Source organism: Filicampus tigris, chromosome 4, assembly GCF_054856515.1.
Source record: "Filicampus tigris isolate MCC_2025a chromosome 4, RoL_Ftig_1.0, whole genome shotgun sequence".
Classification (NCBI taxonomy): Eukaryota; Metazoa; Chordata; class Actinopteri; order Syngnathiformes; family Syngnathidae; genus Filicampus; species Filicampus tigris.
In genome coordinates, this window is record NC_141220.1 from 19,443,523 (window position 1) to 19,468,048 (window position 24,526).

Sequence of the window (24,526 nt, forward strand, 5' to 3'; positions counted from 1 at the left end):
TTCTGACAGGAGACTCCGCCCACCTGTCTTGTGACGCGGCGTTCGTTTGTTCAAGGATCCAAAGCGGAAGAATCCGGATACAAATACCATAAAGCTCTTTGGGAGATTTAGAAGAAAGGAACAGGAAGTACTTATATAATTCGTCTTGTTCAATTCACACGAGAAAAAAAAAAAAATCACTTCACGAACCATACTGTAGCTCCAAGTGGTCATTCGTTTTCTATTGTATTCTGTTTTATAGTGTACCGTTTAATGTGCTGCAAAACAAACTTTTGAGCTATTTTAGTTTTTTAAAGATTCGAAACCTTTTTCCCGTTTGGCAACAGACAAGCAGATGAGTTTTGGAGTGTACAAACCTGTCTGATAACATTTGTCATGTTCATTTCCTGGATGAATGACTTGATTTGTAAAGTAATGCTTGTAATAACAAAAATGGTAGCATGAGAACAATAATCGTCAGAATGCCAGACTGTCTTTTAAAAAAAAAATTTTTTTAATAACAACTGGTGGTCATATATCACTTTCCCTCCTTTACAAAATTATTTACTATCCATAGTTTATTATATTATTTCTCTTGCTTATCCACTAAACATATACTGTCAAGTTCCCTAGCACATATTTCCTTAAACAGACTTTTTCTATTTACTTGGCACGTGAATACAAAATTTAGGTACAAACTATGATGAAAACCATACAGCAAACAATAAACACCAAAACACTGTCAAAGGCTGGTTCTAGATGCGGTTGAGGAAGTCCAGATTTAGGCTAGCAGGGATCTGGATGGTCTCCAGTGCCACAGAAGACGGTGAGAAGGAAAACGTTACAGAAAAGATTTTCTTAGCGTCCATCATCAGTGTCGACGACCCCTCTCTGTCTTTCAAGATGTCCTATAAGGTCCAAAATCGATCAGGTTAATAATCTGAGGATCGTAAAAGAGCACTGCACTCTCGCACGCGTTTGCGTCATAACTCACTTTAATGGTTGCGATGAATGTGGTTGTCACGCGCTCTTCAAACTCAATCACCGGCGTGTAGAGCGTCAACACTTTAACAATCTGCGATGAAGAACACACGATGATCAAAACAAAAGTGACGTATGACATGAAAAACATGGACTGATGATGGACCTGTGCAGTTGTGAGGCCCGTGCACATGTTGCAAATAGCCTGAGCATCGGCCTCAGTCTTCTTCTTGACCTGCAGCAGCTGTGCGGCCTGTACGAGAGGTTCCAACATTTCTTTGGCGCCACAGTCGGCCATTTCCCTCTCCGCCAGCCACTCCTCCAATTGCCACACATTGTACCTGAACAAAGAGGCAACAAGGAAACAGGTCAGGGTGTATGCCAGTGAGCGCACATAAAAGGTTGACATTAATTTCAAACTATTGTCTGTGTTGTGACCAGGTAGGTAGAGTAGCCAAAAGTGTTACTCAGTGGTGAGAGTAGGGTTGGGCATCATTTGAATTTGGAGGATTCCGGTTCCCGTTCTTTGACTCGACAAGGGTGCAGCGGATATAAAAAGTCTACACACCCCTGTTCAAATGCCATATTTTTGTCATGTAAAAAAATGAAACCTAGATAAATCATGTCAAAACCTTTTCAAACATCAACGTCACCAACCTGTACAACTCAACTGAAGTTAAAATATATATAAAATGGATGGATGAATATGGTGTTGAGAGGAGAGATAAATATAAAACAACTGAAATAATTTGGTTGCACAAAGTAAGCAATCAAATTCAAACCTCATGCTGCTTTGTCGACCAGATTTATTGATCAAGTATAGTTTTTTTAGTGGCTAACTTTTATGGTAATTGCAAAACAACCACAATGTGTGTGTAAGTGCATGTTATTTATGTTTTATTATTTATGTTACTTTGTTACTTAATCGATATCATCGTCACTCTTGCCTACACGATGTGTAATTTTACATTATCGAGTATTAATACTGCCTCGAAGCGAGTCCTCCACAGTTGGAGGAAATGCTGAAAAATCAGTGTGCATTGACTGCAGAGGAGGAGGAAGTGACAATCATTCGCAGAATCAGCGGGCAGGGCCCGGTCACGTGACTCTGTCTGCACTACAGCGGAGCTGTTTCCTCCTCATTTCATGGAGAAGTGTCTAGCGGGGATTTTTCGCGAGGCGCGAGTCCACGTTGTCCGTAGTCTGTAAATGGTTTGGAGTTGACACGACTGACGTCGGTGGGAATAACATTGTTCGATGTGCCAAAACGGTCACCGTGAAGAGCAATTCTGTTGCACCACGAGCCATATGGATTACGAGGAAAACTTGGCGACCGCGCAAGCATGATAAACAAAAGGTTAAACACATACACACCCAGAAAACAGTCGCCGAGGTGAACCAACAAATATAAAACGCACGCACACACACACTCAGTACTTAAGCGAGCAAGGCAAACGTGACATCCTGGATAATCGGTTAACATTCAGTTTACACGCTTTTAGTCCGCATCGTTCATAACTAGCCTGTATTTCCCGGACATGTTGCACAAAATATTCCCCAAAATCAATGTAAGTCTATACATATTTTTTGTTTTTTTATTGTTAAATATTGTCGTAGAATATCATTATGTTTTGCAGAATATGTATTTAGCTATTTAAAAGAGATGTTTTTCACAAACGCTGTCTATCCAAAATTGGTCAGTGAAGCAAGTGCAGATTTAAAATATTTTTGGTTAAAAAAAAATCTTCAAATTATCGTTAGAGTTTTTTGAAAAAATAGAGATTTTTTTTTTTTTTTTTGCCCATGACGCCCACCCCTAATTACTACCATATATTCTATGGGCTTGTTGGCCTAGGCACAGCTCAAAAGTCTGCAATTTACTGCACATTTTTTTTTAAGGGGGGGGGGGGGTCAAATTAGAAGATGGCTGAAATTTCCACGTTTGGGCGACACAGACAAACGATGCAAGATAATGTTGTTTTTTTTGTATTCTGATATGTAAACAAGTCGCTCAAGCCTCCATTTACGAGTCACCGTGACAGTTCCGTGAAAACGTTGAGTGCGGTCATATGACTGCCTGACGCAATATGATTAGTGAAATGGGCTCCGAATGGGGCATGTTTCGGCGCATTCAGTGGACAAACCCACAGTGTTTGAAAGCTCAGAGAACAGCTTGATATTTTGCAATTTTAAAGCCTCATTTTACATAGTGGTACTTGATGATTATTTTTTTTATTCATTCAAATTTGGCAAGGCTTTTCACACTCTTCCCTGTGGCGTGTCAAATTTAGAATGTAAGGAACATGAATTAAAATGACTGTATGTGCATGTACATGTAGTCCCAGTCATAAACCCATCAAGGTTGACAATTATTCCATACCATGGAAGAGTAAGCAGTATGATGGCGTATATAATCACAATTTCTCTCATCTGTCTATTTGTGCATGTGTAGTGAGTATACATTTGAATCTTGTATTGTCCCTGACAAATACAATGGCCACTTGGCTCTATAATGTTCTTACTTAAGATGTCACCAGATAAAAGCAACTGGCCACTACCTGATCTGCAGCCCTTTGCTCCATGAGCACATGTCCTTCCTGAGCAGCAGGTGGTTCAGGGTGACAGCACAAATGATGTAGAACTGCTGCCGGACCACCTGTTTAACGAGGCCGGAGTCCATCCCATGTTGCATCATGGTGGTGTGCCAGAGCCCAAGCTGCTGGAGGAGGGCATCCACCGTCACCGCGTCTTCCTCTGGAGAACTCGAGCTCCTTTTCCTCAGGCCTGTCGGTTTGGAGCCCAGGACCCCCTGGATTGTCTCATGCTCCAACATGCTTGAAACTGCACATGACAAACACGGTCAGACCACTTTGGATGAGGCATGCAATGCATGTGGGATCGTTGATGTCACCTATGAGGGGTTGCAGAGTGTCCTCCGTGCTTTTAATGAGTTGGCGGTAAATTTGGACGGCTAGGTCAGCAAAAACATTCTGGTACTCCGTTAGTTCAAAGTTGGTCAGGCAATGCTCGTTTTGCTTCGTAGTGTTTTGCGTCTTGAACGTCTGCGAAAGGGGTTTTGCACAAATGGTCAAACGTGCCTGTAGGTGTAACTTTGCCGTCTCATAATGGACTCATGCTTACTTCGTCTCCACTATACTGCTTCAGACAGTGAAGTAGTCGACTTGTGTTGGATAACCAGAAAGACGACACATCAAAATCCTTTCCTCGTTTCTATAGGAATGACACAACAAAATGCACAATCGCTAGTGTCACAAACAGGCAAGAGCACAGACAATTACCCAAATAGTTCTAATTGCTGTATACACTTGTCACAAAAAGTTAAGGGTATTTGTCTCCTGGATTAAATTTTCGGGGGCGGCGGGGTGGGGCTGCTAGTGAAAGTGCAGTCGGACTCGCCGGCGGACGCCCGTTTAAAAATAGTTCAGGAGCTAAAAAGGTCCTACGCTATAAGCACATGAGTACTTAATGAAGTAGACATTGAGTGTAACCTTTTTACTTTACTATACCGAACCTTAATGACTCCTTTGATGCTGCAGAGCACAGAATTGAGCAGTGCGCTGGCTCGCTGGTCGTCGTTAACCCTGTCAGCGTATCGCAGGCACATGAAGATGATGTAGGCAGGAAGGCCGGGAAGGAAGCTGACAGCGACGCCACGGGCCTTCAGGTCTGAAATGTACAGTTCCGAGCAACATTATCAGGCATGCCATTCTCACATTCGGCCGTATCGAAATGTAGCTTGAAACAATCACTCGCTCAAGCAAGATAGGATTGTCATACCTAAAACCAGACTTTTAACAAGGCGGCTCTCTTCACCCTCTTTGTACTCCAACATTCCCTGGTACTCTCTCTCCTTGCGAGGTATACTCACTGCTTTGGCAGAATAATTTGTCCCAATGGATGTTTTCCTTTGCTGAGCTTGAGAGGACCATCAAGAATCACAGTTAATGTAATGACTGTTGACAGATAGCAATCAAGCACGCGATTGGCTTTAACTTTTTAACGCCCCGTGTTTACAATAAGTGTAAACATCATTCGCCAAAACCCTCATGCCCAAACGCCAAGGATTGACATGACAAGATTCCATGAAAAAAAATAGGGGACAATTTCACAAAGCAATTCCGCCCTGTGTGGCCACACATATTGCGCAAGCCAAAAATCTCCACGAGTCCTACAACTGAACAAGGCATAGCTTCCGCAATAAAGACACCTGCTCCACTGCATACTGTGGTGCCCTTTATACAGTATAGCGAGTTGGCCATTTTGCTGTTTGAATGTGTCGTGACACAAATGCATCTTGAAAAGTAGTAAACAACCTATAGTCTCTAGAAAAGCAACAGGTGTACATCCTTAATGTATTTAGAGCAACACATCACAACATGGATGGACATAAAGTGCTTTGTTTGAATTAATTTTGTGAGATACTTTTTCAATATTTACTACGGAAGATCCAAAAGTACAATGTGATAACGTGACAGCAACGAAATAACTGTGTGCCCGAGCAGCATTCCAAAACTGATGAGTGAACTATATAGTCCACTATAAGAGCCCGTGGTTTTCAGTTTGTCGGGATTACCTTGAAACTCTTCTACTCTTTTCATGTACAGCTGAAGATCTTTTTTCAAATTGACAATAGTCTTGTCTTGTTTGTCCTGTTGCTCCAAGAGCTCCTGCAAATATGTAGACATACTGGATTAGAGGCAGGGTAAACACCACTTCCATACACACCCAAGTATAAAACAAAAGGGATGGGAGAAATACAAATATTTAATCAAAAATAACAGAGTTTAGTTTTTAGATTTTTTTTTTTCCCCGGTTTACACTAACTGGCCAAAACACTAGGTAAACTTACTTTCACATCTGTCTTTGCGGAAATAATAACGCTGGAGTTTGCGTAATACGACGCAGCGTTGTAGAAAAAGATGTATCATTTGTATATTTTAGAAATGCTTCACAGTATGATGTATACTGTCAATTGTACTTTCTTAGTATGCATAAATTACATTGCGGTTCTCCACAACTCTGCATTTCTAATTTAGCAGTGTTTATGATTGTAGAACTGTGCGGTTTATGATATTTTGGTTACCTTATTTAACTACATGAAGGATGTTTCAACAGCACTGCAGATTACAGCCACAGCAATATGTTAATTGTTCTAAGAGTCAAATTAATCGAAACTAAGCATTATTTTCTTTCAAGAAACTGTCATATTTTTGAAAGAGCCTTTCATTTGGATCTGATTGAATTCAGTCCAATCTGTACAGTATGTAGGCTATTATTTATTAATAACACCGCCATAAAATGCATAGTGACAAATCTGCAGGTTGTCAAGAGCCAGAGGGTAAACCCACCAGATTTTCCTGAGTGAGCCGAGTAATTTCGAGCTCCAGGCCCGCTTCAATGCGAGCGTCTTCAGGCAGGAGCAAAGTCTGAGCCAACAGCTTCTGCTGCTGCTCCTTTTCTTGCTTGAGCGTGTTCACCTCCTCCAGCAGTTTCTCATACCTTTCACTGTGCTGCCTTTCCAGCTTCTGCATCTGGCACTCCAGAAGCCTGGGATTTCAAGTCATAGCATCCAGTTACATAAAATGGATTTACACTGCTTCAAGAGACATAATTCAGATTTTTTTTTTTATGCTCTCAAGTGGTACAATGCAGATATGTGTCATGGCAGCATAAATGGGAAAAAATCAGATTGAGGTCTCTTCCTAATCTGGCATCGGATATCTGACAGTGTGAGTACAGTGTAAACGCCAATTTGGTATCAACGGAATATGTATCCAAGGACTTTGGTGGTAAATATACAGCCCAGACAACACAAATATACTAAAAACACCCAAAGTGGATCTAAATTACAGAAAAAGTATGGAAAATTAAACACTGCCAAAATATGCTAAATTAGAGGTGGGCCAATCATTGAATAAGCAAAATAATTCAATTCAATTCAGTGGAGTAATGTGTAGGTTATCCTCATTTGGATCAAATCCGGGTGGGAAAGAGAGTCAGATCACGATACCTATAAGGCATGTTTTAATATTTGCTAAAATCAGATACGTCTTAGCATTAAATCCAGCCATAATGCATGAAATACTTTGTAGTTTGATCAGGAGAAAACAACAGCGACAAACAAAAAAACCCCAAAAAACCTGTTGGTCTCCTTCAACCCCTCGTAAGCCAGCCACAGCTCTCCATCCTCATTCAACGTGTGGATGTCAGTCGACCTGCCAGGTAAACATCAAAAAGTACTCTTGTTTACTAAAATGAAATCAAGATTGTGAGGTCTAGGTTTTTACCTGTCAATATCTTGAAATGAGGGAACATCACAAAGGTCTAAATTCACACCCTCTCCGAGTGCAGAGTCCTGGATGGGAAGTTTATAGAGAATATTACTTTAAAACGAACACCAATGAAGGAAATAACTAATCTATCAAGTGTACTATTTCCATGTGACCTTGTATTTCATAGCCTCTTGGCGGACTAAGTGCGACTGGAGTAGAAGCACCTCCTCCTTTCGCAACTCCAGCTCCTCGTTAGAAGAGTTGAGTTGCTCCAGCAGTACGTTGTATGTTGTAGAGCCCACAGCAGGAGGCATCAGCTCGCTGTTCTCATTGGTTAAAGATTTGCGCAGTTCACTCAGGTCCTGCTTCAGCTTCTTATTCTCAGACTCCAGCTCTTGACGCTAAGTGAAGTAATATCATTGACAAAATGCATGAAACTGTAGAGTAGATGCTGTGATTGTGCTTCTATTATTATTTTAACCTCATGTTAAAGAGGATGTCAACCCAAACATATTTTTTGCAAGAATATGTTCTATGCAAGCCCACTAGTTGAAACAAGGCATTCAGATAAATATTGCATTTGTGGAATAAATGTTAATCCACTCGTTTTTAGCCATCTCTAGGGGCGGCCATTTTGTCTTCTGTCGACTGAAAATGACATCACAACTGCTCACAATGACCAATCACGGCTCAGATTCAGAAAACGGGTCATCCGTGATTGGTCGTTGTGAGCAGTTGTGATGTCATTTTCAGTCGACAGAAGTGACAAAATGGCCGCCCCCTGAGATGGCTAAAAAGGGGTGGATTTTGCTGCTCACCTCATATTCCACAAACGCAATATCAATCAGAATGCCGTGTTTCAACTAGTGGGTGGGCCTGCCGGGAACATATTCTTGAAAAAAATGTGTTTGGGTTGATTTCCCCTTTAAGAATGTTGATACAATAAACATTTGTGTATGACATTCCTTATTTGGGGCGCTTATTCAGTGTTGTACCTTAAGCGTTTCCAAATCCAGTTCTGCTCTGCCTACAGTTATCTCCTCCTCCGCATCCTTTGTTCAGAAATTCACCAACAATCAAAACAGCAACTATGCATATGAATGCATCACTTATAATTACAAGTGTTGAGGACATACCTTGGCATCTTCCTCTTGGGTTTCCTTCTCATCTATCTGCCGTTGTAGCGATTGTTTGTCCCTCTCTAGTTCTCTCACTCTCCTCTGGAGCTTGAGAATGAGGGGCAGGTCTACAGTGGAGGGGGTCCCACCCTTTAATAACAGAAATCAGTAGAGCAGCCTAAGTAGGCATCGGCCAACATTCATGTCTCCACGCTTCAGGCAGTCAGAGGGTTTAAAGAATTTTTTGCCAGTTTCTTTTCCGACAATGTGACCATATAATCAAATCTAAAACTGAGAAACGTGATGGGTGACATAATGTACGTCATTGTCTTGTTTAGTACATTACCGCTTTGTCCACGGAGCTTTCTTGTCCATTAGTAGAGCCAATCCTTGGACTGCATTCAGGCAAGTGACGGGTGTAGTTGGATTCTGACCTCTTGCTTGGACTCTGTCAAGAGAAAAAAAGTAGGTCAAGTTGACTGGTCACAGAACATAAGGGGGGGGGGGGGGGAAAGCTGCCTCACCAGCCTCAGTTCCAGTTCCTCCTTCAGGTCTTCATGCAGCTCCTGTAGGTGCAGGTGTTCACTCAGCAGATTTTGGTACCGGGAACGCTCTTCGGTCAACTCTTTCTGTAGCTGTTCTGTGTTTACCACCTGGGCTTCAATCTCTGAGAACGTCCGTTTCATTGTTTTTGTTCATTTAGAAAGACAGTGAAACTTCAATTTGCATTGTACCTGTTAACTGTTGTTTTTGTTCCAGGATGAGCTTGTTAAGATTTTCCTTTTCATCATTCAGCAAGCCATTCTTCACATTTAGCTCCTCGACCACCTGATAGCAAATTGAGTCTTGTTGATTATGGGAACTCGGTAGACGAAACAAAAACAAAAAATAATGAAACAATAATCACATTACTAATACTCGCACTACCGTTTTTATTGCTACAACAATCCTCCAGTGCACCTTTTAAATGGTGACATTTAATTGAGATGTTTTGTGAAATCCTCCGGCGACATTCTTTTATTTCTGTTTCTTATTCTTCCTTTTAGTAGTGGCAGTCGTGTATTGCTGTTGTTAAGCCTGTAAGCCTGGTTAAATATTAAGAAACTGACACATGCATCTTTTCTCCACCCAACAAAACCGTAGCAAAGCCGTAGCAGCAGCACACAGTAGATTCAACACTGACCTTTGGGGACACAAACACGACATAACAAATCCATGAAGACACAAGCTAACAAAATAAGAGAAAAGGAGGATGCTCGCCTGCTGTGTCCGCTCCTTGTCAAGATTCTTCTGATCTTCCAGGACTTCTTTCTCACTACGAGTGTTCTCCAGCTCCCGCTGAAGAAAAGAGAGCTGCTCCATTAGTGAGGGGAGCCTCTCTGTCTTGGCTCTGGCCTTCTGCTCGGATCTCTGAAGGTTCTCTATCTCTTTGCGGTGTCGCTCTCTCTCCATATCTTGGGTCTTGGCCGCGGCATTCAATCGCTCGCCGAGCTCTCTGACGTCTTTGTGCTGTGGGGGCATGCGAACACATGGTGTGCATGTGATGCGATGACAACGCCCAGCCACGAAGTGTTTTAAGGCAAGTTGTCTCATGGTCCACATCCATAGCTCACGCACACATTTTTAACAACATTCAGCATAACATAAGAGACCGAGACATGATGACAGCTAGCGTTAACGCTAACATCAATCAATTTCCGCATTCCTCATAATTTCATGCACTTAATTGAATTAGTACGAGTCATTTCTGCAAATTCCAACGTGCATTGAGATGAATTAGTCTTAAAAAGGGACATAATTAAGACAGAGGAAGTTGAAGGTTCAGATACCAGCTCATTTGCTTAGAATGGCTAAGGGGCCATTCAGCAAGGCATTATAACATGATACTCCTCGCACAGTCCTTCCTCTATCATTCTATGCGGTTGTTAAAGCATGTGAAAGACTGAAAACGAAATTTGAAAATTCTTCTTCTCCTACATTAGCATCATGGGTCTTGCCTCACATGATGTACAACATACTACCAACATAGCCAGCAACACAATTCTCTTACCTGCTCATCTATTTTGTGTTGCAACTGCATAATTTTGTTCTCCATGCCAACGTTGAGATTCTTGAGATGCTCCACAGAGCGCGCCTCCACTTTGAGCTCCTTTAATTCCCTTTTGGCCAATAGGCGACGCACACAGCACTGCAGCAGGATGATGTTTGCCCGAGTACGTTGATAACGCTGTCTGGCAAGCCAGCCTTTCACCCACTTTTGGATGACCAAAGCCTTTTGCTCGTACAAAATCTGCAAAGGATATTGGAACATAAATGCAAGGCTAAATGTAACTTTTTTTTCCTCTTTAAAAACTCATTCAATCCAAAAGACACATTTATGTCTTTTCACTGTCCAGCCATTCAATCCCAGGAAGTTATCTATATTTTTTTCCCAATTTTTTTTAAACGTTAGCGTAAAAGAGGGACTGAAATGTCTGGTACTGAATGAGTTTTAAGGAGCAATTTTGCTAATTAATGACCTTATTTGAGGAGTAAACTACTCATTTTGAGGCGCAATTTTTTGGCAGGTTTATCCCAGGGACCTGAAGCAAGGGGTTGGGAATTGGTTGTTTTGCCCATGGGCCCCAAACGACTAGCTATGTTTGAGCCAGTGATGTCGCAAAGCGGCTGACATGCACGCGGTGTGTTTACCGGTTTGTCCAGTGATGAAAAATGCAGCTGGTAGCCGTGAGAACTAATGTGAATTGCTCAACATATTGACCATCGACACTTCATTCATACGTGGCGGTAATATGCTTCAGCTCGGAAAGACTCACACGCGAGCGGGGCTCATTCCCCGATCGGTTATGAGGGACTCACTGGGGCCGTCGCGCTCCCCGAGTCCCGCACGGAAGGTAAACTAAAGTCCTGTGTAATGACGGCAACTCTGATCATTTATTTAAATATTCGGAACAAAGACAACGTGTTACGGGTTTAAGGGGTTAGCGTTCAGTGATTTCCGTAACATTTGGGCTCTGCGACATAAACGCTGGCGCATTCGCAGTTTTGCAGTGTAATGTTTGTTTGAGGCGCAAAATGCACATTTCTGCTTGCAGACTGTGAAGCAAAACCACTTATTTTGAGCCTTGTAAATGAGTTCACGGCAAGGAGAAGTGAAAGAGGTTTTTACAGGTATTGATGACAGGGATTTAGAAATGAATAAGAGATTAAGTTGGTCTCTCCTTTGAAGTTATAACAGCTTTCACATTTCTGGGAAGACTAAAATAATTTGGAGTGTCGAGCAATTCTTCAGATCACAGTTGTTGGGAGCGAGTTTCTGGCATTATATTAATACAAGCCTCAACTGTCAGGCCGCATCATATTTTGGGAAAAATATGTCAATGCTGCCCAGTTAGACAATTAATTGCTGACATTACCTTATAGTACTGCTTTCTGGCTGCATATGCCCTGAAGAAGCACTGAATGACAACAGACGCAGAGCGCAGCTTTTGGTAGCGTCTTCTGGCCGCCCACATTCGAACATTACGTTGAATGACAACAGCCGCTTGCGTTCTCCGCAGAAAACGAACATAACTGAAGGGAGGGGGGGAAGCATTTGTAACGTTTCATGTCAAACTTATTTTTCCGCTATTTGTCAATCGGTCTGCTCACCAGCGTGCCTGGTGACCCCGCACATGTCTTTGAATGGTGATGGCAGATTGCTTCATCCTCAGGTATTTTTTACGTGCCAGCCAACAGCGGATCGTCTTCTGGATGCTGACACAAGCTCTTCGAAGCTGCTCAGAACGCAGCTTTTCCAAGTAGGCCACCTGGCCAGCTCTGAAGAAGATCTTGTTTTTACCGCACTGATACAGGTTCTGGTCCTGAGAACAAAACCACAATATAACCTAATCAATATAGACATACTGCAATTACAACTCAGGTCCTGCCTAATATTTAAACCTGGATGAGCTTTGTTAGGAGATTTTGGCAGGTCTGTTTTACATCAGGAAGGACGTCCTTTTGCTTCATAAGGACCCGGTAACGACAGAAAAATTCCTGATAGGTCCATCTGCAACATTCATAAACATACAGTAGGTCGAATCATTATAAACATTTAGCGTTGTGTATTCAACATCTATAGTTTCATTTTCGCAGAGGCGCCTGCTACCGGGAAGGGAATCCAGCTGCCGAGATTCGGATTGTTTCCAGGATGCCACATGCTCGCAGCTGCTGCACTGCCCTCACAGGGTCCAAGCTTTGTTAAATAGAACATGTTAATCAACCCAGAGAGTGACGCGAGTAAAATCATCCCCTTCTCCTTTACCTGAATGGCACTTTATGGTCGTTGGGTTTAATGCACCGGACATAGTGAGGAGTCGTAGCATTAAGCGTGTCCATCAGCAAATGTAGAGACTGTCGAAACTGCAACAGAGGTGATGAACATGAAACAAAACAAAAGAAGACTGACAAATATTACAGATGGCAAACACTTCAGCAATTCTTGATAAACAAGGTCTGTTTTGTTGTTTGCTACAGTAGTGAAATACAGTAAAAGAGGGACTGTGATTGTGCTTTATTATTACCACTAAAGTTAAAAATGTAGCGATCACCAGTTTCTGACCTCACCTGCAGTCCCACAGTCTTCTTATTACCTCTCTGTGACTGACCATATCTTCCCGTAATGCTGCTAGCGGGTCTGTTGGCGGAGCTTGTTGCCTTTTCATTTCCCACAAACAGCTTCAGCAAGAAATCAAACTGAGAACAGACGAGAGAAGTCGTTAACGTCAATGGCCACTAGATGGCAATGTTTCGGCTTTGCAGTACAAAGTGAAATGTATTGTACTGTATATCATTTCCTCCAATAGTGCTGGCACAACAATTCCAGGGTGTGTGCACATAATAACATCAAGTATGGATTTCCAACTGGATTTGAATTTGAATGGGTAGCAAAAATGACTTCCTTCAAATTACTTCCTTCAAATGACGTCCATTATGACTACAAAAGGAAATTCTATTGTACCGTATGCCGTAGCTATGGTCACAAATGTTTTCACCTTGCTCTTTTGTAACACGTGTATTTGCTCCTCATTGACTGTGTCCTTGTTTTTCTCCAGGAAGCCGTCACACTGGTACTCCACCTATGGCAGAAGGTTATGGGGGGGGGAAATGAGCAAAGGTCATAATCATCATGCTGAAGCTGGCTGACCAAACTGTGTTGCTAATACAGTACAACCGATGTTGTGGTGAAAGAAGTCAATGTTGGCATTGGCATTGAAACTGAAGGTAATTATTCCTTCAGACACACTTTTCATGAGAACATGTGAGTCATCCATGCTTCCATTTCATCACCGTTTGTTCTGCAAAGGGAAATGATGCAGTGCATGGAACACATTTTTAATGGCGTGAGCTTCTGTTTTTCTGTTTAGGTGGCAAGAGTATGCATGAATGAGAACAGGCCAGGATTGAAAGTGCGACTTTTTTTTTTTTCACATACCAGAACTTAGCCAGTATCTACCTTGTCTGCAAAGTGGTGGACGACGAAAGCTCTGTTCGATAACCTCGGTTTATCAAAATGAGCGTTCTGCTTCAACAGGTTGTTGTACATTTTCTGACACCATGTGCCATCAGAGCCTTGCGGCATCTGCGGAAACAGGAAGAAGTGACCCATTAGCTCACTGCCTTTTACTCAAAACAACATGTAGGCTCAGCCTGTGGAAAGTTGTAGAAAACACTTACAGCTTGAATGAGGTAAAGGTTCATCCCAAAAAAAACAAAAAAAAAATTCTAAACAGCACGGCACAACACATTAGCATCCTGTTGAATGAGATGTTGTTAAACTGCTTCCAAATTTAATAATCAGATAAATCACAGATGAAAGATTTAAAAATTTTAATTCTACATAGACAAGGCAAATTCTAAAATGAAATCTCCCCTTGTAAAAGAAGGGATTCATATATCAATGACAATGTGTGGATTCTCATCAAATTACTATCATCGTAAAGATAAACCTGAGTGATACTGTGCATCATGTAATGCAAAAACAAGCAAACAAACATGACAAGTCAACTAAGATAAGATAAGATAAGATCTCCACGTCAGGGGTAAAGCAGCATTTTACTTTGCACTCCTCATCCAGAAGGTCAAGGATGCCCAATTTTGCCTCAATGAGATTAATGCATGGCTGGTTGTCATAGAAGTCAATCAGGGTCCATGGAATCTCCTCTTTCATGTACTCTTCTTGCTCCAGTTTGAAGACATGCTGGAGGCATAAATGGAGACAGAATTTCACATGCGAAGTCTCAAAAATAAAGCGTTTAGAACAATAAACGTACCAGGTTGAATTGCTGCTGGAGCTTCTCATTGGCATAGTTGATACAAAACTGTTCAAAGCTATTGATATCAAATGTTTCAAACCTGGGGAAGGAATAAATGGAAAAAGATAAATAGAGGAAAAAATATTATTGGCAAAATAAGACGGAGAAGAGCTACAACAGGATGATAAGAACATACCCATATATGTCCAGAACGCCAATCAACGAGTGTTGCTTAACTGTCGATTTAAGCACATTATTTATACAGCCAACAATCCAGCTGAAGAGCCGAGCATAAACGTGCTTGGCGAGCGCGTCTCGGCCATTGAGCGCATTGGACTTGGAGACAGCCTTGACGTACGTTTCTGTGGTCGTTTGGAGTTTCCTGTGGCAGAGCCAATGGGCCATTTCGTCACAGGGCACCCCCATCAACTCACAGAACACCACCAAGTGGAAATTGTCTGGCTGAAAGCAGATAAGGTAAAAACAGAAGCAACCGGAAGTAGTGATGGGCGAATACCGAAACGAATGCTATTAGTCAGTGCAATAAGAAGGTATATTTTTCCTGTTGAATGCAGTACAGGCAACATAGTGCTTTTACTTGTAGTATTTTACAGGACGCTATAATCACGTTGTCCATTTTTTTTGTACCTACTGGTATATTGTGTCATATAGATATAGAATTATTTGCTTTTGATGCTTGCATCCAATGTTTTTTTTATTTTGAAAATGTTAAAAAAAAAAAAAAAATTTTTTTTTCAACTCAAGGGTTGAGTACTCGTACTGGTATCGGTTTGAAAAAAATGGTATCGAACATCCCTACTGAAAAGTAAATCCCGCCCCTCATAACCTCCACCCACCCTTTTGTGCTTTTTTGTTTACCGAAATGCTGCTTCTGTCCCCCGAATGATCGTTCACCTCCACATTGCTAAGATGAAGAATAGCTGCCAAAATCTGGTAGATTTCCATCTGATGGCTTTCACTAATTCCTAAAAAGGACAGAGGAAGTGCGTACCGTACATAATCCTGCAATAATAATACCTTTTGGAACAGAAACATTGTTAGCAAGGCAAACAAAATCAGTATAACTGTTTACAGTAAAAGAGATGAGGTTTTGCTAAATGAAATAGTGTGTGCCCATTGCCAAAATTTGATTTGCAACCATTGGATAACATTTGTGGGAACATTTTTGCCATATAGTCTGCAGGAGAAAATATTGATTTTGAAAGCAAACAATGTTTTCTAACAAATCTGTTGGGGAGTACTTTACACACACATAAACTGCAAAGACTCACCTAATAGTGAAAAAGCCCTCCTTGTGTTGCACATATCTTTGACATCATCCACTCCATCAATAACTGGATTGTGACCCTGGTTGGTGTAGTGGAAATCATCTGCATCACCTTGACGAAGTACACAAATCGGTCATAAAATATGATACCATTGCAAGCTCTTTAAGGAACCATTTACAAATCCTCATCAAGTCAAGATATTTCTAAATTCCACTTACCTAATTTGAACGTTTTAAACTCTGGTAAATGTGATGAGGCACACAGCTGGTAAAATATATGATAGTTCCTTTCTCCATGGGCCTGAAGATAAAAGTAGACATTCATTTACACATGTGCATAATTATTCATATTCCAAAAAAAGAGAAAATATAGATTAGATGTATAGGAGGGCATACTAAAGTCATGATCAACATGCAATGTACCTGAAAAACAACTCTTGACTTTTCCAGCAAATATGTCCTCATGTGAGCCCCAATGATACGATGCTTTTTATCAAACCCGATCTCAATGTACTTCCCAAAGCGGCTGCTGTTGTCATTCCTCGTCGTTTTGGCATTCCCAAGAGCCTAAATGTAATACATTGAAGCCTCTAAATGACATGTGCGATTGGACACTGCACCACATTTCAGTAGGCACACTTGCAAAATATAGAAGCGCTTAATGGATCTCATCAGGCTGCCAAAATATACCCAACAGATTATGACAACAATCTATATAAACGTATATATTCTGCAGTGTTAAACATCACCTCCATGATGGGATTGGAGGCCAGTACTCTCTCCTCAATATCAGCCTCACCAGAGGAGCCGCTGACGGTAGCAAAGTAGCGCATGGCGTACTTAGCAGAGACGGTTTTGCCGGCTCCTGACTCACCACTCACTATTAAGGACTGGTTCTGCTGGTCTCTGCAAAAAGATGTGAGACATATAGAGTAATAAGCAAAAAGAAGATGCAATTCTCAGGTGGTCTTAAAGTGGTAGTCAACCCAAACATTTGTTTCAGAAATATCTATACAGGCCCACTAGTTGAAACAAGACATTCTGAGGAATATTGCGTTTGTGGAATATGAGTTAAGCAGGAAAATCCACCCTTTTTTTAGCCATCTCAGAGGGCGGCCATTTTGTCACTTCTGTTGACTGAAAATGGCATCACAACTGCCCAGGGCTCAGGTAACGACCAATCACAGCTCACCTGTTTTCTGAAACTGAGCCATGATTGGTCGTTATCTCAGCCCTGATCATCTGTGATGTCATTTTCAGTCGACATAGGTAACAAAATGGCCGCCCCCGGAGATGGCTAAAAAGGGGTGGATTTTGCTGCTTAACTCATATTCCACAAATGCAATATTAATCAGAATACAGTGTTTCAACTAGTGGGCCTGCAGAGAACATATTCTTGAAAAAAATATGTTTGGGTTGACTTCCCCTTCAAGTCAAATGATTCTATTTGAAGAACACCTGGCCATTTGCTTGTACGCCTCCTCGGCCACTGCAAATATATGGGGGTCCATGTCGGCCATGTCCTGCCCACGGTAGGCATGGATGATGTCGGCTTCATAGATGGGCAGACTCTCATATGGATTGACGGCAACAAGAACAATGCCTGTTTATTGCAGAAACGATCTCAATGAGTCCGAATGAAAATATTACACATTTCAATTATCATTCAAAGCACAACATTATGACCATGTTGACATTCAGGAACCTTATCCATTCAGTGGGCATCGATTATATGCAGATTATCGCTACTAGCAGACCTGGTTCCTATCCCCGTGAATAGCGGAGGTCCACTGTATTGTAAAACAATAGATATACCGTAAATGTACAGTATTGGTGTGGCATCCGGCTGAATTGCTCTTTGTACCCAGAAACGTAACGTTTCTTGTGAAAGCTCATTTGATATGACACAGCCACGACACCGCTCACCATTAAAATTTCAAATCGCATCAAAACTGGTTCTTGACGATTCATTGGCCACTCATCAGAACCAGCCGCAGAACCTCGCACACAGTGCGACAGTTGAGTCGCGTTCGGCTGCGTAGCTTGGTGTGCAGTGGGCTCATAACTCAAGTTTTATTAGCATATTTTACAGCAATTTAAATTTCTGTTCAGGGTCATTCCAATCTTGTGCAGTTTGTGAAGTCACATTATACCCTTTATTCCAATTCGATTGTTCAGGTGTTCCGATTAGCGTTGCCAGTTAGTCAGCAAGAAGTGTACAGTGCAAAACTAATAAACTTGCGTGTGTTACTTTAAACGCAATCTGCCCCACAGTAATTATCATCACACAGCTGAAGTCAGAGCATGCAAGTGAGCAGGACTCCAAAGTCTACAGTGACAAAGATAGTGTGAGTCAACCAAGATGACGCTCCTTACCGCAGTATGTGTATATCAGCTTGGAGTCGATGAAGCGCACTTTGATGTTGTGTAAGACGGCCGGTTCATTGAGGTAGCTAAGAGCCGTGAGGTCATTTTCTCCCACCAGGATGTTGGGGTTCCTTAGGGGTGGAAGGTTGTTTGTTCGCGGGTCTATTTTGTATTCCACCTCCTATAAAACCACAAGACGCAGTTAGGAGCAAGTCAGAACTGAAAACGGTGGTCAAAGGAACATCAAACAAAATAAGCGTGATTTACAACTACCAAGCAACTGTCTTGTGCAAGATAACTTTGCCTTAAGTCACTCCGCCTGCATGCCCTAACTCGGCCCAAATTCCTTCAACCACTGTGTTCATCCATCTCTGCCCTTCTTTTGTGAAGCTACTATGGTGTAAGCATTGTTTTTACACTTTGTTCATTACTCGTACTGTGGATATACTGTAGAAGTGAAGGCATCCTTGGTGTCATAAAAAATGGAAATGTTTAAAGTCAAAGTCTGCTTTTTGGCAGCAATTTGAAAAGGCATATTGTCCATCACCAGAAGAACACAATTCCCACAGTGAATGTGTGGTGGTGAGTTTGTTTGCTTTTCCCAGCTGGAACCGAAGCCTTAGTCAAGGTGAAGGAATTATGAACACTCCCAAACAGATGTCTATTCGTATTATCCTACCCTGTTAAATGCTATTCTGAGTCTTCAGATGTCTGCTTAGAAAGATAAAGAGGGACAGGAATTTCATTTTTCAGTGTGACCGTCGCATAAAGCAAAGAAATAGAATATTTCTCTTCAACAAAAGATTGTGTTGGCATAAGATAGTCAGAGCATATACCTAAAGCCAATTGAAAAATCAGTGGGTGACCTTTGCACTTTTGAAATATTTGTGGCACTTTTGCAAGGAAGACGTACCATCGTATTCTACATTTTTTTTTATGACTCGCACTAATCAAATTGTTGTTTTTCAGTTGAATTCGGGTGGACTGGTCACATTGTTTTAAAGTCTTGAAACTATTCATCATAGGCATTTTTATGACATCAGCACAAAAACTGCCATTTTAACAGGGGGCGTGTTCAGTTTCTGTATCCAAGCTATTGTATCCGCTGTGACTTACTGTGCCATCATCCAAGAGGAGAAATAACGTCTGGTTGCCAGGAGCGTAATCTTTGACTAACTTAGCTGACTTCCACACTTCCACAGCGTCTGGGAGCCATACACGGGCATGCTGGTGCACAAACATGGAAGAAAGTAAGTCACAACCACATACACAAACAGCTAATACCAGAATTTGATGGAAATTTGTATACAGGTGGCAAAAGTATTCACACACGGTAAAAACATGAGTAAAAACAAAGAATAGGTTAAAAGTAGGGCTGCGCGATATTGGGAAAACATGATATGCCATATGGTTGTTGAATATAGCGATATCGATATTGTGATATTTAACATGTAACTAAAGAAATGACATTTTTCTATATCTAATGAAATAATTACTTTTTTTCATGCAGTCAAATAAGCAAGCTCAGTGTATTCTTATCTAATTAATTGTAATTATCCTAGATAATGTTCAACTATTGGATGGTGACGCACATTTAAGTTTGCGTCTGACTGGTCAAATTCAGATAAAATCTTACAATTACATAAGAAACGTATTGCATGTCTTTGCGATATGCATATCGCACGAGCCAATATCGCGATACCGATAATTTTTCGATATATTATGCAGCTCTAGTTAAAAGCATCACTACTGATTTAATTCTTCTAATTGAATAACAGGGTTTTTTTTTAGCTTTAGTGTACTTAATCATGTTGTAAAGTGATTTCAATACCCATTTTGCTAATTTGGCAAATTGTGGACGCCGGGCCATCACACCACCTTCATGGAGACAGTTTCTGACTGCTTGAGCAGAAACATTCACATTAGTGGGCCTGCTGGAAGTCATTTTACATGGCTCCTTCAGTTCATCCATGGAAGATGGAACACACAATGTGACCTCTAAATGTATTGGGACACTCAGTCACTGTGCTGGCAGATTCTTGCCACACAGCGCATTTAACGTGCCATTCTGGATGAGCTGCACTACCTGAGCAAATTCTGTGGGGTGTTGATACCGCCTCATAATACCTTTAGATGTGCGAGCATTAGCCAAATGCAAAAGTGAGCCAAAAAATAAAGAATAAAAGAATCAGACAGAAGGGATGAGAACAGGCAAAACTGTCTGTGGTCACCACCTGCAGAAGCATTCCTTTCTAGCAAACTGCCTCTCATTTCCACATGCTTAGTTCCATTTGCACAACAGCAGGTGAAACTGATTTACAATCGATTGCTGCCTAACTGGCCAGGCGGATTTCCCATCCGTGTGAATGACTTAAGTGTTTCATTTGTGTTCGAAATGTTCCCTTTATTTTCTTGAGTTTTAACTCTTCGCTCGCCGTTCGTAAACTCGAAATATAAATTATGTCAGTGCCATCGTAAACAGACAACCTCAATGTCCTACGCGCTTGAAATTAGAACCCCGAGTATAAAGTTCGATGGGAGTTATTTTTAGTGTCCGATGGATAAAAATAAAGAGAATAATAATTTAATACCCCCCGAATGATGGGGGGGGGGTCAAGGAAAGCACAATTGGTAAGAGAAGACAGTTGACTGATAAATTTAGAAAAGTAAGCTTACCTTGGTATAAAGCTCTGAACCTGCCATGACGTGGGGTGAATTTTAAAAGAAGCCTATCACAACTTCTGCGAGCAGCACAGCAGCCTCCACTTGTGTGGAGACACCGTCAAGGCAGCCTCTACCTTGCTTTACTCCCAAGTAAATGGAAGCTTGTGGGGCGGGCTGAAACCGAGATTGTGGCGGTAACAGCGGTGTAGTACTGTAGAAATATCTCCATTTAAAATAGAATACAGTAAAAAGTACCGAATACATTTAGCAATTCCTCGTAAAGTAGGTTGAAGTAGTGTATAACGGCACTGTTTTGCGTCAGGTCACAGGTCAAATTAGCTCCACATCTTTAAGTTTTACGTAAGCATACATTAGTGTAATGCATAAATCCCACTTTCGGGAAAGTAAAGACAGGACAGGTTAGATCAGGGTTGTGGTATTAAATATTTATGCCTCCTGAACTTGACACTAACGTTGCACATTTGAACAAAAAAACACTACTGGAGCGCCCCTTGGTGGCCAATTGGGGGAACTAAACACCAAAATAGGACCTAAAAGCCTATAAGGTAAACAGGAACTTCATGCATTTAATGAGTTTGAGTTTTTTTTTTAACTGTACATGTAACATTACAGTACAGCACAAACTGTGTGACAGGGTGAGCTACAATTTCAAGAATATTTTTTGCAGTTAAAAAGTCATCAGGTATAGGTATACTTAGCAGATGGCTATGGTTAGATGCATTCTACCCTTGATTTACCTAAATAAATGTAAAAAAAATTATTACATTAGAAAAACACCTCATTATGGTGCAGTGCAGTTCTACAGTAGTGAAAAATTCCCAAATTCACAACCAAAAGGCCTACTTCATGGTATGGTATAGATAACATTGACTATTTGTACGGAAATGACATTAAACTGCATTATGATAAAATATTAGCATTTTACTGACATAGTTATTTTGTGTATATTAAGCATGGTTTTCAAATGCTGTGGTTTTCACTGACAGAAATAGTCGTATCCAAGTGGATAAATCACCTAAACATAATACGCAATTAAACAAGCATGCTGCAATGAATTGATCAACACACTAAAAATTGGACTTCTACCTAAATTGTGCATCCATTACCCCACTGGTACTGACTCTACATTAACACACCAGCCAAAGAGAATATTATGCAAAAAATTTATTTACAAAACAAATGGCACAGTGCGGCACATGCACACTCCATCCACATACAGTACATAGTTTCCTTCCATAAAATCCTAAACCAAGTCGAACACTGACATGACCCAAGAGACTCTCCTGACAACAAATATTGCTCAGTTTACTTCAATTAAGGCCATTTGAGCGGTTGGATGATATGGAGCCCATGCTTCAAGTCTTCGGAGACCACTGTCAGAAACCCATTAAAACAATTGTATGCAATTAGACTTGACATGACTGTATATACCGATAAAATGTGAGAAAAATATTTGATGACCTCATAGAACAAAGGGATGTCTCCACATGAACATTTGTCCTTAAAGAGTTCAACTGAGGGACATATCTGAATGCAAAACTGATTATTTCTGGCCAATATTATGTCACTGGCCTCTTAGCAACAGTAAAGGCAACAAGCGAAAGATTCTTTGTGGTGATAAATAAGCTTCTGCACTCTAATTTCCTACTGCACTATGTACTTTTCATTGTGAAATATTACACCAAAATAAGGTAGCACAAATTCGTAAGTGCGGGCTCATGTGCAAGCAATTCTTAATTCATTTCCCATTTTTCTCAGATGTTTGGTTTGAACTTGAACTTTGAAAAGAACATACAGAAGTGAAAAGACAGCAGTTAGGTAGGTGGGTTTGATTCTGGTGGGAATGGTAATAAAGCTGTTAACAGCAGAACGATCAGCCAGCCAGTTTGCTTGCCACAATGGAAGTCTTTCTCTGTGGCAGGTCCTGAGGCGTTGGGATGTGACCGCCAGTGATCTCAGACTTCTCCGACAGGGCCGATGGCAACTGCTTATTCTTCATTTTAGCCTTGGCCATGTTGTAGTCGCCAGAATCAAAATACTTTGGCTGGGTGAACAAAAACGAGACTCAATATCTTGAAATCTTAATTAAATGAGCTAGGGACTGTAATTACAATACCCACCCCTTTCTGAAGTCTTTTTCTCAGGAAATCGGATCCCCCAGGTTTGGCTCCAAGACTGGCGTACCTGGCCTTTAATTTGGCCTCTTCTGCTTTCTCTGGACTAACAACGGTATCATCCATTTCCTGTTGGAACAGCGTACAGTCATATTTCCATAGAGTTGGCAATAGCGGCAGTATAAAACGCTTATTGTGTGTAAAAAAGCTTAACATCGCTTCATGTTAGAAAACTATGATCAATCTTCACCAAAATTCATGTGCACATCAATCTCTGAACGTATCAAAACGGTTGCCTCATAATTTTGATTTAATGGTCATTAAGTGTTTTCCTCATTATGCTATATTAGTATGGAGAGGAAGACAAGGTCTATAACATCTAAAATATTGGTGCGATCGTTTTGATATTTTCAGAGATTCAAGTGCATATAGGTAGTTGTCCACATAGATTTTTGTAAACATTGATCACAATTGTGACTTCGACTAACGTTAGCTTTTTTTTAAAGGAGAGAAAAACACTTAAAATATGTTGAGATGTGCACTTGAATTTTGTTAACGATTGGTTATAATTTTCTTAACTTTAAACGACGTTAAGCTGTTTTGCAAATAAGAATCTACACACAATTAAACATGTAGATGTAAAGGCGACGGAAATTTTGACAAGTGACTGCAATTGTTTCATACTCAAGAGAAATTGGATGCATGCACGAGGTAACCCATTTTACCATTCAACGCGCAGCGTTTACCTCCACGTTTGGAGCAATAATGGGGATCACAATTTATGAATTGCAAGTGTGTTGCATTGCAATGGCGAGGTTTGCAATTTTACCGCAAGCGAAAATGACTAACTTGGCGATAGCATCCCATTGGTCGCACTAGCCGAGAGAAGCTAAAATGCTAACTAGCCTATTGCTAACCATCAACCCCTGACCAAGATTGTTTTTATTATGCTAGCCAGGTTAATATTTTCTTCTTAAAAAAAAAAGACATTTCACCTGCTCTTCCAACGCCCTCGTTCCTTCAGCGCCATCAGACATTCTCCTCGTCGGCCTATTCAAGAAATGGCCTGCTATTCAAAAACTTTAGATGTCCGACTCGGAGCGGGGCGAAGAAGTGTCCCTGCACTATAGCAGCAGCAGAAGCAACAGTGAGAGAAGTAGCTTTAAGTGCTCTGGCTCCTGCTGGCCCAATATGGTCCAGCTGCAGCCACAAATGGGCGTTACCGATTTTGACAGAAACGCCCCGTTCTGAGAACGGGAACGCTCCCTCACCTCAAGGCTGACGTCACTCTGGCAGGAAGACGCCTGTTCTCCAGTATTACGTTTCCAAAACGCCTACGTTTTTTAGATACAGTTCACGTGTTCAGAGTTAGTAATAGAGTGAACTTATATATCATTTTAGCTTC

General features: G+C 41.1%; 2 protein-coding genes across 4 annotated transcripts; both read right to left on the minus strand.

Moving 5' to 3' along the window:
* Positions 1–498: 498 nt before the first annotated feature.
* Positions 499–21,416, minus strand: LOC147148835 (unconventional myosin-Va-like). Of its 3 annotated transcripts, none has more exons than XM_086028583.1 (40): positions 20,999–21,416; positions 19,439–19,549; positions 18,332–18,503; positions 17,414–17,558; positions 16,705–16,861; positions 16,379–16,522; positions 16,175–16,256; positions 15,960–16,067; positions 15,547–15,653; positions 14,864–15,129; positions 14,686–14,767; positions 14,472–14,612; positions 13,869–13,994; positions 13,408–13,491; positions 12,980–13,108; positions 12,678–12,775; positions 12,522–12,608; positions 12,314–12,422; positions 12,023–12,234; positions 11,788–11,944; positions 10,422–10,661; positions 9,632–9,880; positions 9,106–9,199; positions 8,896–9,038; positions 8,718–8,819; positions 8,390–8,521; positions 8,249–8,305; positions 7,427–7,654; positions 7,269–7,336; positions 7,122–7,196; positions 6,330–6,528; positions 5,555–5,648; positions 4,759–4,896; positions 4,493–4,647; positions 4,102–4,191; positions 3,872–4,022; positions 3,519–3,801; positions 1,127–1,301; positions 974–1,054; positions 499–887 (listed from the first exon to the last, which is right to left on the minus strand). In XM_086028583.1, exons 1-40 carry the CDS (start codon positions 21,023–21,025, stop codon positions 735–737), a joined length of 5,451 nt encoding a protein of 1,816 aa, XP_085884709.1. In that variant the 5' UTR covers positions 21,026–21,416; the 3' UTR covers positions 499–734. The 3 variants fall into 3 exon arrangements, with proteins under 3 accessions (XP_085884709.1, XP_085884707.1, XP_085884706.1); XM_086028581.1 differs by lacking the exon at positions 20,999–21,416 and adding an exon at positions 20,409–20,552; XM_086028580.1 differs by lacking the exon at positions 20,999–21,416 and adding an exon at positions 20,154–20,286.
* Positions 21,417–22,156: 740 nt separating this feature from the next.
* Positions 22,157–24,310, minus strand: LOC147148836 (cAMP-regulated phosphoprotein 19-A-like). Its single transcript, XM_086028256.1, has 3 exons — positions 24,117–24,310; positions 23,128–23,250; positions 22,157–23,051 (listed from the first exon to the last, which is right to left on the minus strand). Exons 1-3 carry the CDS (start codon positions 24,156–24,158, stop codon positions 22,881–22,883), a joined length of 336 nt encoding a protein of 111 aa, XP_085884382.1. The 5' UTR covers positions 24,159–24,310; the 3' UTR covers positions 22,157–22,880.
* Between the last annotated feature and the right edge of the window lie 216 nt (positions 24,311–24,526).

Excerpts from the sequence above, each read along its gene's own strand:
- LOC147148836 (XM_086028256.1), bottom strand. The coding sequence starts at position 24,158 with ATGTCTGATGGCGCTGAAGGAACGAGGGCGTTGGAAGAGCAG. Across the intron at positions 23,251-24,116 it reads CGAGGGCGTTGGAAGAGCAG|GAAATGGATGATACCGTTGT; the intron begins GTGAAATGTCTT and ends CTGTTCCAACAG. Across the intron at positions 23,052-23,127 it reads GAAAAAGACTTCAGAAAGGG|CCAAAGTATTTTGATTCTGG; the intron begins GTGGGTATTGTA and ends TTGTTCACCCAG.
- LOC147148835 (XM_086028580.1), bottom strand. The coding sequence starts at position 20,267 with ATGACTTCCAGCAGGCCCACTAATGTGAATGTTTCTGCTCAAGCAGTC. Across the intron at positions 12,235-12,313 it reads TCCTAACAAAGCTCATCCAG|GACCAGAACCTGTATCAGTG; the intron begins GTTTAAATATTA and ends TTTTGTTCTCAG. Across the intron at positions 4,192-4,492 it reads GCATCAAAGGAGTCATTAAG|AAACGAGGAAAGGATTTTGA; the intron begins GTTCGGTATAGT and ends TCATTCCTATAG.